Source organism: Geotrypetes seraphini, chromosome 3, assembly GCF_902459505.1.
Source record: "Geotrypetes seraphini chromosome 3, aGeoSer1.1, whole genome shotgun sequence".
NCBI classification, from domain to species: Eukaryota; Metazoa; Chordata; class Amphibia; order Gymnophiona; family Dermophiidae; genus Geotrypetes; species Geotrypetes seraphini.
Genome location: NC_047086.1, coordinates 373,637,449 through 373,653,000, shown reverse-complemented (window position 1 = coordinate 373,653,000; position 15,552 = coordinate 373,637,449). Strand labels below are relative to the sequence as shown.

Here is a 15,552-nt window from a genome sequence, read left to right as displayed (position 1 = left end):
TTGTCCCTATATTAAAAGTTTTTGGAATGCAATTTGGCCACAAATTAATAAATTGATGGAAAATCATATAGCAATATCATATGATACAGTGTTATTTGGAATGATGATGAGAAAAAAAAGTCAAATTTCACCAGAAAATAACAAGCTTTTATTAGTTATGACAGGGGTTGCCATTCAGCATATAACCAATAATTGGAAGAATTATAGTAACCTAAATTATACATTTTGGTGGAATACAATATGTCATATATTTAAAATGGAAAGAGCAATAGCAATACAAAGAGGGACATATACTAAATTTATAAAAATATGGGGGCCATTGACAAAATATTGTAATGAATGAATAGTAGGATTTCTCTTCTTCTTTTCTTCTTTTCAATATCTTCTTTGTGACACACATGAGGGGGGGATAATGAAAATAATTTTTACACAATATGCTATAATATGATATACAATATGTAATGGATGATTGGAAAGTACTTGAAGGGTGGGGGGAGGGAGAGGGGATAAAAATATGATTAGAATAATATGTATTAGATATAAAAGTGATATTGTATATTCATTAATTGTAATTTAATATTTTGTACACTTCATGTAAAATTTGAAAATGAATAAAAATTATTAATCAAAAAAAAAAAAAATAATAATGTTAAAGGATATGTTTGTTAAAGAACAGAATTGTAGTATCGGTGATGTTTCTCCATTTCCTACCTTCTGGTTGTGTGTCATTACAATGCTGCTTGATTACTTTTGTACACACTGAAGGGGCAGGAGCAGCTCCCTGGGAAGGAGGCAGAGTTCAAAAGATGATTAATAGTATTCTGCAAGCAATTTGCAGGTTCAGATGCAAAACCCTAGCGTTCAGGACCACTGCTTTCAGAACTCCAGAAATATCTGAAAAAGGCTGTTGCTAAGGATGCATCAAAAACATTCACCAGGCATCTGAGGTATTTGTCAGAAATTTTGGCTAGTATGGTCTTTTTTGATGACAGACTAAGCAATGAAGTAAAGTCCAAGATTTGGCAAACCTTCAGCTTCCACAATCCACAGGTTCAGTGAAATATCTCAATTGGTATCCCGAGTCACTCGGTCCCATCAGCCTGGCATCATGTATAACAAAAAGAATATACTAGGGCTGTTCAAAAAGTATCAGACCTTAATTTTTCTTGTGTAAACAAATAAAGCTAGGGAGGCGTGGTTTGGTACACATATGTAGGCGACCCTAATGTAAAAATTAAGATTACATTAAAGCAGAGCGGTCCCATGTCGGAAGCAGTAGAGATGGATGTAGTAGTAGAGGAGTTGAAGAAAACAGGAGGTGAGAGATAAATGACAAATGGATACAAAAACCTGGCATGAGAAGATGGGGGAAAGCAGAGATTGTGATCAGCATGATTAGAAAAATTAGATGTCTAGACAACAAAGGTAGGAACAATAATTGTAGGGCCATATGCCCTCTTCTTTTTTTTTTTTTGTTGTCTTCACAAAATGGTAACCCTACTGTGAAGTATTATGGGCATTTACCATTCACTGTTTGCATCATACATTCATGGATTTCCTTTAGAGTTTTCTTCTGCAGGAATAGAAACTTCATGATGGCAACACTGAAAATTTCACACTTTTTATTGACATAGTTCAATCAATGATCTGAAACAATGTCAAAACATAGCATTACAATTCTGCAAGTTAGCACTTTGCAAAATAAAATAGCACTATTTTTAACTACAATGGCATCCTCCTGTAATTTGAAGACCAGACTGGTTGAGTGTAGCCCAAGGTCTTATTTAAGGACCCTTGGCATAGAGCAAACCCTAACAAGTAACATAACTCAGCCTATCTCAGATATAGTATATCCAGACAAGTAGTATATCCAGATTTTGCTATAAGTGTCCAGCATGTTTCATAACATATATGTTAGCTTTTCTGCCAGGCCTCAAAATGGGGTCTCTGCTTCTTTTATTTTTTTTTATCTTAAAGAAAGTGGAATGAAATTGTTTAGTTTATGATCTCTTGTTTGCCAAAATTGTTATTGCTTCTGGAGGTTTGATTTAAATAAAGGAAAAAGTTGTTTGAGTGGTGTGCACCTGAACCCTTCATTAATGGTTTCCTGTGTTTGTGGGGACAGACGCCTCAGAAGCTATACCTGTAAAATTGTTGGAGGGGAAGCATAAATCACTGCAAAGCTCTGAAAAACCTTTGCTTTCTTTCCAAATCATAGGTAAGACAGCTTCAGGAAGACGCTGCACGTCTTCAGGCTGCTTATGCAGGAGATAAAGCTGATGACATCCAGAAACGGGAGAATGAGGTCTTGGAAGCCTGGAAAGCCTTATTAGATGCATGTGAGGGACGCAGAATAACGTTGGTGGACACAGGCGACAAATTCCGATTTTTCAGTATGGTGCGTGACCTCATGTTATGGATGGAGGACGTCATCCGACAGATTGAGGCACAGGAAAAGCCAAGGTAATGCAAGAATCTAATCCTAGAGTCCTGGAGTACCCTCTTTTCAGTCAGGAATTTCAGGATATTCACAATGAATATGCATGAAATAGATTTGCATATAGTGGAGGCAGTGTATGTAAATTGATCTCGTGTATTCACTGTGGATATCCTGAAATCCACAAGGGAGTAGTCCGGAACCCACTTGGGAAACACTGGTCTAGTGGAAAGAGGTTTTTAATGAAGCTACTACAAAGAACCAACCATTAGAAACCTGGTTAATGGGCATTACGTGAGCAATCTACATTTTTTGCTTCCGTAACACAATGTCATCAGGAAGTAGCTTTAACTGTAATTTGGGATTGTCCCATTCTAGTTCTGTGCTCCAAGTATTAGTTGATAATTTTTCTTTCTAGGAAAAGTTAACGTTATGTGCTAATGAGAACAAGAAATGACCTCTGACTGAATCTGAATCTGTTCAAACACTGTTCTGTGCAGAAGGTATTGTAAAACACAGTTACGTACCATAACAGGTGTTATCCAAGGACAGCAGGCAGATATTCTCTACATGTGGGTGATGTCATCGACGGAGCCCCCTAGTGGACGTTTTCGCAAGCAGACTTGCTTGAAGACCTCCCGCCCGGTCTAGGGCATGCGTCTCCTCAGCGTGTCCTCAGTTCAGATAGCTAGCAAAGAAGCCAATCAGGAGGTGGGTGGGTTGCGAGAATAACTGCCTGCTGTCCCTGGATAACACCTGTTAAGGTAAGTAACTGTGCTTTATCCCAGGACAAGCAGGCAGCATATTCTCTACATGTGGGAGACCTCCAAGCTAACCAGAATGGGATGGAGGGAGAGTTGGCAATTTAGGAGAACAAATTTTGCAAAACAGACTGGCCAAAATGGCCATCACGCCTGGAGAAAGCATCCAGACAGTAGTGCGAGGTAAATGTAAGAACCGAGGTCCAAGTGGCAGCCTTACAGATTTCCTCAACTGGAGTCGAGCGGAGGAAAGCAACAGACACCGCCATCGCTCTGACCTTGTGGCCAGTGACTTGACCCGGGAGGGAGAGACCAGCCTGAGCGTAACAAAAAGAGATACAAGCGGCCAACCAGTTAGAAATGGTCTGCTTAGAAACAGAACGACCCAAGCGCTTAGGATCGAAAGAGATGAACAGCTGGGGAGCAGTACGATGAGGAGCAGTGCGCTTCAAGTAGAAGGCTAGCGCACGCTTACAATCAAGAGAATGCAAAGCCACTTCTCCAGGGTGAGAATGGGCTTCGGAAAAAACACAGGGAGAACAATGGATTGGTTGATGTGAAACTGTTCTTTCTGTTAGTCCCTGGAGGATTCAATACAACCCGCCCTCTCTGTATTCATTCAGTTGTTTGGAGTAGCCTGCTCTTTTCTGCCTCGGTGACTCCAATTACAGGTTTGAAGATTTTCCAACCCGTTGGCAGATCCTGTGGGGTGTTTCTGTGAGTTTACACATTACCGAAGGCCTTTCTTGGGGTGCTTGCTGTACACTGCAGGTTAGTTCTACATTGTTGTCAAATTGTCATGAACTTTTTCAGGTATGTTGCTTGGCTTTAGGACTTAACTGGATATGTTTCCTAGCTCTCAGGCTAATGGGGTGCTCAGAAAAGTTGTGTATTCTTCAACACCCAGACTGTGGGTTGGGATTGAATACCTAGTGTATGGAATCCTCCAGGGACTAACAGGAAGAAGATTATTGGAGGTATAAACCTAATCTTCCATAAGTCTGGTAAAACTGGAACACAATGAGTTTATATCCTAGAATAGCAGTATCCATAGGGCTGTAGGCATAGAGTTTTTCTAGGCACTGTGTAAACCTCTTCACTGTCCAAATTCCTGTGGTGCCTTGTTTATGGAAAGATACAGCCACCATTCATTAGTAGAATTCCACAGTATCTCAGCTGCTGGGTTTAAAATTAAATAAGCTGCTCTGGACAATGAAGTGTCATTAACACCCCCTCCCCCTTATGAAACAGCGAAAGAGGTTTTTAGGTGCAGGCCACCTCTCTGAGATTCTTTGTGCTGCTCCTGACACTCATAGAATTCCTAAGAGCATTGGGAGCAGCGCAGAGTATTCAGTGCAGTGGCCTGTGCTTAAAACCATGTCTGTGGTTTTGTAAAAGGGGGAGAAAATGTCTCTGAGCCAGGTGCACTAAACAGAATCTGTAAGACTGCATGGGTCCTTTCCGATCCGATTTTTGTTTAATTCTAAAAGAGCTAATGATGCACTAAAAAGTTTGCATACAAATGATTCGTGTAGAGGTTCATCGTAATCCCCGTTTCTCCCATCCGATTGATCACTTTTTAGCAACTTTCACACATGCATAGGTTCCAAATTCTCTGTCATCAAGGTTGGTCTCCCTCCTTCTCTCTTCCCTAAGTTACTTTCCAGTGCAGTAGGGATGGTATGCTGAACCAGGGTCTTCCATCTGCTCCCGCAAGTTCATTGCAAGAGATATTAATCACTGTTTTTCAGTAATCTCTTCCCTGCTCTCTGCTGCACCCATCGTCTAGTTATTTTTTTCTGCAAGGTGAGCCAGCAGGAGTAACTTTGTTCTGCTCAGTCTTCTTTTTTTATTTTTCATGGGGGAGTTTTTGCAATTTTTCACAAGATTTTGTGTTCCTGTTCAGCTCCAGTGATTGTCTAGCCTGTGTGAGAGGAGCAGATTTTGTTCTGAAGCTGACAGATTGATCCTGCAGGGACCTGCTCAGCCAGCGTGCTTGAACTATGATGCTCAGGGGTTTCTCCTGCTGTTGCTCACTTCTTGACTTGATCAGGCTGTACGGGCACCAATTGTGTTTCTTCAGATCGCACATGGTGTCACTGCACTTTCTTTCCCCCTTTTTGTGGCGTTTGGATGTCCCAGGGGCTGAAGCTCAGTCCAACTCTGGTCCAACTGGCAGCTGAAGAGTCAGAACAGACAGCTTTTCTTGTGGCAGAAGTCCTCTCTTATTTCCAGCTACCCTGAGAGGAGCTGTGTGAGGCTAGAGCACATCTTCTCAACGTCTAGTTTGTGAGTAGGGTTATCACATCCTACAGGGCAGTTCAGGGAGGGAGGGTCTGAAATTGTAGTTTTTAAGATTATAATTTTCCCCACCCCAGCAATCCTAAAATAGCTAGGTTTTTAGGTCCTTCAATAGAGTTGCAGCTGTTATTCATTGGAAAATTCTGATGGTGGCCATCTTGGGTTTGTCCCGATTTGAATTCTAAGTTCTCATACTTCTTCAAAAAGCCTTGTTTTTTATCCTAACCACCAGGGATGGAGGCTAGAGACAAATTTCTACCCATCCCTGCAGGAACTCAATTTCCCTGTCCTGTCCCCATGAGTTTTTTCCCTGCCCCATTCCAGTAAGCACTGCCTTAACCACACAATCCTTGGATCACATGAATTTAAAGTGTTTGAGGCTTGTGCAGATGAGGACAGAGCTTGCAGGAATGAGGCAGAGGCAGGGGAAAAGAGCTCACCGGGACAGGAAAATGAGTTCCTGTGGGGGCGGGGAAAAATTTGTCCCCATGTCATTCTCTAATGGAGTCCTCATGCTCCAATGACATGAATTCATGAGAAGTTTGTGCTTCTTGGGCACCTGAAGAGCTCTCTTTTGCTGTGTGTTCTGCCACACATGCTGGGGAGGCAGGAACCTTGCGTTTAGCCTCTGACCACCTTATTAATGCTGTCAAACATCTGTTGGGATGGATATGAGATAATTTTACCCTTTTGGGGTTCCGTGATGTGGCACCAGTGCCTAACAAGGGGTCTGATAGCCCCAAAGCGAAAAGAAAGTGCTCTAACCGTCCTCTAGAAGAGGGTTCTTGGTTCCCTTTGCCCTTTACACCTGACTTTGTGAACTTGATCTGGCAAGCCTGTGTCGGCGGTACTGCCATGCCTTCTTGGTCATCTAGAAAGCAACCATCTGTGCAGCCTCCCTGTGTTTCAGCATCTGCTCCTCCACAAAGGCCTTTGTCTTCCCCCAGACACTGGCAGCTGGTCGGACAGGGCCCCTAAAGATAATAATCTGGACGCTTATCCTCTCTTCCAGAGTGAAGCTTTGGCCCAAAGACGGATGCAATACTGGGCAAAGTGGATCAGGGTTGGAGTGCTGTTGCAGACCAGAGCAAGGGACCCCTCAGTTCGAAAGCTGTTCAAATCTGCTTCTCTAATGGATCTTCTCATTGAGTCCTCTTAGGGGAACTCAAAATTGATCCTCCTCAGCCTACTTCCCATTGTTCCCTGTTGATCAGAGTCTGATTTCAGCCTACTGCCTTTCCATGGCACCCAGATATGAAAGTTCTGATTTCTGAGTACTGGGAGAACCCGGAGGGCTTCCTTAAAGTGGCAAAAGCCATGTCAAAGCTATATCCTATGGACCAGGAGTTCCAACAGATGCTTGCTATGCCTAAAGTGGACTCTGGTGGCTCAGATGACCAAGTGTGTATCGCTTCCCAGTGAGGGGGACGTGGTGCTTAAGGATCAACAGGATTGCAAACTGGACATGTTGCTCAAGGCAGTTTGAGACCTTATCTTTGGCGGTGTAGGCTGCTATAGCAGCTTCCTTTGGCTCAAGTGTGCCATTTTAAATTGTGTGACCCGAGCAATACGCATTCAGATCCCCCTTCCCAGCTAGTGCTGGTAGGAGTGGACTATGTGGCTGATGCTTTGTATGATCTTATTCAAGTAGTGGACAAAGTCTTAGCTTACTCTTTGTCTGCTCGCAGAATCCTGTGGATCAGACATTGGGCTAGGGATTCCACCTTCAAAGCCATGCTCAGAAGGCTTCCTTTCAGAGGCAATATGCTGTTTGGCCAGGGGTTAGATGACCTCATGGCTAGTGTCCAGGATCACCGCCTCAAGTCACTCCTGGACAGCAAGCCTAGGACCTCTAAAGGGCAATCCTGTGGGTCCTTTCATGGATCCCGCTATTTCCGCATTTTTCTCCTCTGGATTCTCATCTCAGAGGTCCTTTCAGAGCCCATGCCAGAGATTCTCCAGGAATAGAAAATCCCAGGGCTCCACCTCCCCGCCCAGGAGGTCAGATCAAGAAGTCCGCAATGACACCAGGACCTCAGCCTCTCCAGAAAAGATCGGAGGCAGGCTGCAGGACTTTTTGGCAACTTGGGAGACTGTCAATGACCGACCAATGTGTGCTGGAAGTCATCAAACAAGTTGGAGTTCACCTGCCCTCTCTCTGCCTGGTTTGTAAACTTGTCTGCAGGCAGACCGGAGAACACAACCCAGGTTCAGGTGACTGTCCAAAGGTTAATGGACATTCAGGTGATCGAGCAGGTTCCAGCCGCAGATTTGGGCTCCATATACTTCGTTGTGCCCAAGAAAGATGCTGAGTATTGGAGACCCTCACCATCAAAGTGCCTCATTTTCATATGGAGACTCTCTGTTCAGTCATTGCCCTAGTGCAGCTGGTGGAGTAGAGAATGACACGGGGAAAAATTTGTTCCCTGTCCCCACAGGAACTCAATTTTCCCGTCCCCACAAGTTTTGTCGCTGTCCCTGACCCTGCCCTATTCCTGTAAGCTTTGCTTTAACCACACAAGCCTCGAATACTTATGATTCTCAAGTGTTTGAGGCTTGTGCAGATGAGGACAGAGCTGGAGGAATGGGACAGGAAAAGAACTCTCTGGGATGGGAAAATGAGTTCCTGCGGGGATGGGGAAAAATTTGACCCTGTGTCATTCCCTACAGGGGAGTTCTTGGCAGCGCTGGACTTGATGGAGTTATATCTCCACATCCCAATATTTACAGATCACAGGCGCTTCCTTCAGTTTCATGTCCTAGAGTAGCATTTTCAATTCAAGGCTGTCTCATTTGATCTGGCTACAGCCCCCGGACCCTCCACAAACTGGGTTGGTTGGTCCACTCTTACTTGAACAACTGGTTCATCAGCGCGCCCTCGCAGGAGGAAGCAGAGAGAGCGGTTCAGACCATCTTGACTACCCTTCAACATCTGAAATGGATTGTCAACCTGAAGAAGACTCGGCTGAAGCCCGTTCAGTCTCTGGAGTATCTGGGTGTCCAATTCGACATAGAAAAAGGCTGGATGTCCCACACTGATCAAAGAAATTCAAGATGGTAGCAGCTATGTGCTTGCGCTCCTGAACTGACCTCTCTTGAGTTTGTGTTCAGAAAAGTTTCTCTTACCGCGATGCCGCATACTAAGCACAAGAGGATAGTTCAGGTAGATCCCTCGATGCCGAGAATCTCCTTTATGCAGCGGTCGATTCAGTTCACGACAATTGTTAATCCTGAAGACTTCCGGGGTGAGGACAGCGCTGTCCCTCGCTGGAGGAGAAACAGAGGACGTGGCCTTGGAGACCTCTTTATCCCCCCTGCTAGCTATTCCACCACTGCGCCCAGCTTCAACCGCGGCTCTATGTGGGGAGCCCTGCCAAATGGAGTTTGCAGGGGAAGCCCCAGATCGAGAGGCAGAAACCGTGAGAGTAAGAAAGAAATAGAGAGATTTGGAAGCGGGCATGGAAGTCAGCTCTCAATTAGTGAAACCTCCGGTTTTGACTCTGGAGAGTATTTGGGAGACTCTCTCCAGGCTGAATGACACCGTGACAGATCTTCATAGGAGGTTGCAGCGTTGTTGAGTACTGTGGATACTTTGAGTCTTCAACTTGATGGGACTAAGGAAGAATTTACAAACAACTTAACAGGTTACTGTAAAGGTGGAAAGTCTCCAAGAATTATCCTCAGGACTTATTAAAGAAAAAAATCAGTTAAATAGAAAGGTTGAGCAATTGGAGAACTTTAACCGCCGATTAAATATATGCCTTCTGAACTTTCCTAGAGTGATGGGGGTGGCTCCTGCTGCGATGTTTATAAAGTATCTTATTGAGGTTTTGAAATTTTCTCCTGAATGTATGCCACCTGTAAATCATATATATTATTTACCAGCAATAAAGGAGTAAGAGCGCACCCAGAGTCTGAATTAGTTAACTTAAATACCAATGGAGATTTAAATGTTACAGATTTGATTGAGACAACAGTATCTGAAACTTCAGAAAGAGTAATGATGTTAATTTCATTAGTATTTGAGCAAGATCTAAATGCTCTATTTAGACTATATTTCCCCACTTCACAAATATTGTTCTATGGAAAAATAGTATATATGTACCCAGATGTAACAGGACAGATGCAGGAGCATAGGAAACTGTTTCTTGTGATGAGACCAGAAATGTTGTCTTTAGGTGGTACATTTCTTCTAGCCTACCCCTGCAAGTGTCTAGTTAAATATGTATGGGTCAAATATGTGTTCTGTTCTCCAAAAATAGCTGTGAACCTTTTTAAACCTGAAGAAGCTGGCAATAGGGAACGTTTAGATATTTTGAATAGCAATTTAAAATAAGGGATTTAAGCTGTTAAGCCAATGCCTGATTTAATTATATGGAAATAAAGTTTCTTCTCACTTTTCTTTGAATTCCCCCTTCTAGGATTGAGGTCTAAGGAATAAAAATTTGTTGTTTCTTAAATGTTTGTTTAATATTTATATTATGATATTATTGTTTCCTATTATGTTTCTGGAGCAAGAGTTAATTCTTGTATTATAATTTGAAATTTAATAAATACATTTTTTAAAAAAAGAGAGAAAGGCTGGGTGTTTCTTCCAGAGGCAAGCAGACTGAAACTTGAGAACCAAATATCAGCTCTCCTGGAGTAGCAGTCTTCGTCGGCCTGGGATTATCTTCAGGTTCAGGGAGAGAGCACATGTGTGCCTACTTGAGCACTCCCTTATCTCTTGCTGGTCTCCGCAAAGGGACCCTCTTCATGTTCGGCTGCTCTGGATGACGGAGGCCTGCTGCAGCATGTCCTGCCCTTAATCGCTGTCTTCAGGGATGCCTCTAAGGATCAACTCCTGGACCACAGATGCCATCCTACTGAGCTGGGGAGCACATTTCGAGGATCGACCAGTGCAGGGGTTATGGTCCCTATCACAGTGCCATTGGTCCATCAGGCTGGAGCTCCAAACCATCCGGTTGGGACTAAAACAGTTTCAGCCCCAGGTGTTGAACAAAGCTGTCAGAGTGCTTTCTGACAACACGACAGCAGTGGCTTAAGTCAGTAAGCAAAGCAGTACCAGAAGTATCGGCCTCCAGAAGAAGGCGAAAGCTCTCTTCCGCTGGGCAATAATTCATCATCTCGCTGTCACTGCGGCTCACGTCACAAAAGTGCAAAACTTACAAGCAGACTTTCTGAGCAGACAGACTCTGGACCCGGGAGAGTTGTCCCTCTCGCCTCAGGCATTTCAGAACATCATCAGTCATTGGGGCAGCATTGTGTTTGATCTCATGATGATGATGAGCAGCAAGTAAACGGTGTGATTCTTCAGCCGCAGATACAAGTGCGGAAGCACCGGGATCATTGCACTGGTTCAACCTTGGCTGGCGGATGAACTCCTGTATGTGTTCCCTCCCTGGCCCATGGTAGAGAGAGTCCTGAGAAGGGTGGCCACGCATCAGGGAGAGGTTATCCTTGTGGCCCTGGACTGGCCTCGACATCTCTGGTATATGGACCTAGTGCGTGTTCAGGTCAGCGTCCTCTGAGACTTCAGCCATTCCTGGGACTCCTCTCAAGCTCCGATTGTCCTGCAAGATCTGGAGTGCTTTGATCTCATGGCATGGCTCTTGGGTGCTTGGCTTTGAGCTGGACAGGCTACCCAGATCTGGTTGTATGCACTCTTTTGAAAGCCAAGAAGCCTGCCAAATTCGCAGCATACACCAAGTCATGGGATACCTTCCAACATTGGTGCTGCAAGGAACAGCTTTGGTGTCTGCTGCCCTGTCCTTTCTTCCAAAAGGTCTAGATAAGGGGCTGGCAGTGTCATCCCTGAAGATTCAACTGGCTGGGAATTTCCTGTTTTCAGGTCCCAGGTTGCTCGGAGTTCTCTTTCTGTACACCCAGATGTCAGGTACTTCCCTGAGGCTGTGGCCCCCGGTTCGCCAGCCCTGCCCATCCTGGAATCTGAACATCTTGTTAGAAGGGCTCTCGAGGGCTCTGTTTGAGCCCTTGCAGGATGCCACCCTAATGGACTTAACTATAAAGACAATGTTTCTGGTTGCCTTCATTTCTGTGAGGCATGTCTCCAAACTGCATGCCTCATCATGCAGGGACCCTTACCTGTGTATCATGGAGGCCGGGTCCTCCTTGAGAACTAAATTCCTCTTTCTCGCCAAAGGTACTGTCTAGAGGTCTATTTTGCTTTACATGGAGGTTATGAATGACTTTTGTCTCTCGGACCACCTCTTTGTGTTGATGAATCTGGCTAAGAAGGGAAGGCTGGCTTCCAAGGCTACCATTTCAAGATGGATGCGGTCTGCAGTAGGCAGCCTCCCTTTGTGCTGAAGACATGTTCTAGTGTGGCGAGGGGGGACATATTAAGTCTCCTTTCTCCCTTCACTGTGCTGGGCTTCCTTCCTGTGCCTGTCTGCTGGGCCCTTTAAAGGGTTAAAGAGAGCAAGAGATCTGACATAGGATGGGGCAGGGTTTCCTGCCAAAGGCACGTTCCAATTCACTGAGGGGACGATTAGGTCTCCCTTCCCCTTCAATGTGCTGTTCACTGTTTGCTTGTTAATTGATCTTTGTTCTATTTCCTAAGCTTCAGAGCAGAATATGTTTGAGACTGGGGAAGTTTCCAATGCCTGTCCTCATTTTTCAGTGGAGTTCGATTGCTTTGGAACCAACTGAGAATGGAGCTGTTCTCCTCTACAGAAAGGGAGTTAAAGTTCTACAGTTTTGTGGGAATCAGCATCTAAAGTATGGACTTCTGTGTATCCTAACAGAGCCCAGATTATTGAGTTAATAACCTAATTCCTGTCATCACTACTTCTGAAAGTAACTATTAAGGTTGCTCTTCGAGTGATTTCCTGAATAGATTTTTCCAGGATCATGATCATGTCTACCTCCAAAACCACCTCAATCTATTCCCCAGAATTATTTTTATCAGATGAAGGAATATAAAAAGCTTTAACTATACTCAGGAAGGATATGGAGTCGAGGGAGAATTTCAACCATATTCTTTTTCAACATCATAGAAACGTAGAAGATGATGTCAGAAAAGGGCCATTGCCCAACAAGTCTGCCCACTCTAATGACCCACCCCCTAAATTCTTCCCTGAAGTGATCCCACATGCTTATTCCATTTTCTCTTAAAGTCCAGCATGCTGCTGACCTGAATTACCTGCAGTGAAAGACTATTCCAATGATCAACCACCCTTTTGGTGAAGAAGTACTTCCTGGTGTCACTATGAAATCTCCCACCCCTGAATTCCAACGGATGTCCTCTTGTCGCCATAGGTTCTTTAAGAAAAAAGATATCCTCTTCTACCTCAATACGGCCCGTGACATATTTGAACATCTCAATCATGTCTCCCCTCTCTCTACGCTCCTCGAGTGAGTATAGCTGCAACTTACCCAGCCTGTCTTGGAGAAATCATATTATTATAAGGAAAATTCAAAAGACGTAAATTATATATTAGCCCTCATCTGGTTCTCCATTTCTCTAATTTCCAGTAATAAAAAAAAAATGCAGTCCTAATAATTTCAAGTGGAAGAGGTTTGCTGTCTGCTGTGAGAGCAAAGCTCTAGATCCCTTTTCCTGCCCTACACAAAAACTTCTATAATATTTTTCTATACCTCTCTTAGTCTGAGCTGAAAACCAACTCTGTGAGGGTTCATCTCAGTGCAGTTGACATTTACCACCATGTGGAAGGCAAGTCCATCTCTGCACTGCCTTTATTTTGATTCATGAGAGGTTTGCTTGTAATGAAGTTCCCTATCAGTGTCATGAGACCTCAGTGTCCTCATTCATCTGATGAAAGCTCCTTTTGAGCCACTTGGCACCTGAAGTACCTGACCAGTAAGGTTTTGTTTTTGGTGATGGTCACTTCAGCACATAGGGTCCGTGAGTTTCAGGCCCTAGTAGCTGATCTGCTTTACACAAAATTTCATCATAATAGAATGTATGCAGAGGACTACTCTAAGTTCATTCCTAAAGTAGTATTGGAATTCTATCTTAATCAGTCAGTTCTCCTGCCAACATACTTTCCAAAGTCTTACGCCAATCCTGGCTGAAACGCACTGTCTACCTTGGACTACAAGGGAGCTTTGGCCTTCTGTCAGGACAGTCTGCCCAACTTTTTGTTTCTTTTAATCCAAACAAGGTGGAGGCAGCCATCGGAAAACACATTTTGTCCAATTGGCTAACAGATTACATCTCCTACAATTACACCTAGGCTGGACTGACTCTGGAAGGCCATGCCAAAGCTCACAACATTAAAGCCATGGCTGTTTCAGTGGGTTGCTTGAGATCAGTCTCCATTGAGATTTGTAAAGCTGCAATGTGGTCTTTAGCCTACACATTCACATCTCATTACTGCCTAGAGCAGGATTCCTGATGCTACAGCTGGTTCAATCAGGTAGTACTTCAGAATTTGTATGGGATCTAGAATCCATCTTCACCCTCCTAGGCCAGTCTTTTTTGTTTTGAGGCTGCACCTAAAGAAAAGGACTGTTCTAAGAATGTTTATTTGTTTTCTGGATGGCCTTGCCTGTTAAAAGTTCATGCTGTCCATTCTTTCTTGTTTTCAGTGAGCCTAGTAGCTAGGAACTCCCATATGGTAGTAATTTTTGTCCTGCTCGTTCTTGGAGAAAGTGCAGTGACTCACATGTAGTAGGTGTTCTCCGAGGACAACAAGACACACATTGCCAAGTACCGTCTTACCTCCCTCAGGAGTTGTATTCAACTTCTTGGTCCCACAATCAAGCCTGCCAAAAGCTTCTAGAAATAGAACCACTATGTAGCATCCATATCAGGGCTCCATAGGATGATAGCATCCACATATAATAGGTATCCTGCTGTCCTCAGAGCATACCTTTTCAGGTGACTAACTTTATCTGTTGTATCAATCCATGGTGCAACTGCACCATGAATGCTATACCTTATTTCAAAAAAGGCATAACGGAATTAGAAGTTTTGATGAAAATGTTAAAGGGATGGAATGGCTTCCAAGCAGAGAAAGGATAAGGAAGTTATAGCACTTCAGTCTTGGTGAAAGAGAGGTTATAATCATGGGTAATGTGGAGTGGGTAGGTAGGAAATTTTATTTCAAATACCTATAGGAAAATTGCCTGAGGCTAATAAGTAGTATTTTTAAAACACATTAAAGGAAGTGGTCACCAAACCTTATTTAGTGCACAACTAAACTGTGGAATTTTTACTGGAAGATGCAGTGAAGCAGTTAACATAGCTACTATATAACCTATATTGGCAGTCTTTGAAATCAGGATGCTGGGCATTTGATCTGACCTCATGTGGCATTCATGCACTCAGAAATGATTAGATACTTACCAGGGTTTGATTTTCTGCATTTAATTTACTTTCTCTTTTTTATCTAGTGTATTTGGGGGTTTTTTCATTCACTGAAAGCGGCAAAACATCTGCTATATAAGATACATAGACTTACTTACTTATTGCACTCATATTTGTCATTTTAGGGATGTTTCATCAGTGGAATTGCTAATGAACAATCATCAGGGTATTAAAGCTGAAATTGATGCTCGCAATGACAGTTTTACAACGTGCATTGAGCTGGGGAAATCTCTGTTGGCCAGGAAACATTATGCATCAGATGAGGTACTGTAACTAAATGCCATGGGACATCTGCACAAGTATGGTTCACTGGTAATTTGGAGGAGGCAGCCAGAACTATTCAGATCTGTTTTATTTCCCTATATTATTAACTATCTGATACAGCTTAAACCCGATATATTAACAATAAATTTTTAATGTGGAATGAAAGAATGTCCCACCAGAATTAGTTTCAGTGGCAAAGACTATACTGGAATTAGAGGTTCTTGCTCATCAAGATTATGAGGAGGAGGCGATTTGACCCAAGGCTAGCTCCTGTCTTTAACTAGTCTGATAGTTTTGCGCCTTCCTCCAGTGCTGCTGAAATTCTAGAGCAAGGGTTATCAACCCAGCCCTTAAGACATTCTCAACCAGTTTTCAGGTTATCCATATTGAATAAAGTGTAGAAATTCAGCAAACAGACCTCGGATGTCATAGCT

General features: G+C 43.5%; 1 protein-coding gene across 3 annotated transcripts in view; it reads left to right on the top strand.

The window, feature by feature from the left end:
- SPTBN1 (spectrin beta, non-erythrocytic 1) overlaps positions 1 to 15,552 on the top strand; it is a 569,130-nt gene that overhangs the window by 469,032 nt on the left and 84,546 nt on the right. For all 3 annotated transcript variants that reach the window (XM_033938993.1, XM_033938994.1, XM_033938992.1), the window contains 2 exons: positions 2,219 to 2,463; positions 14,980 to 15,118. In XM_033938993.1, the coding sequence (XP_033794884.1) occupies positions 2,219 to 2,463; positions 14,980 to 15,118 (384 nt within the window). The remainder of the gene's footprint in view (positions 1 to 2,218; positions 2,464 to 14,979; positions 15,119 to 15,552) is intronic.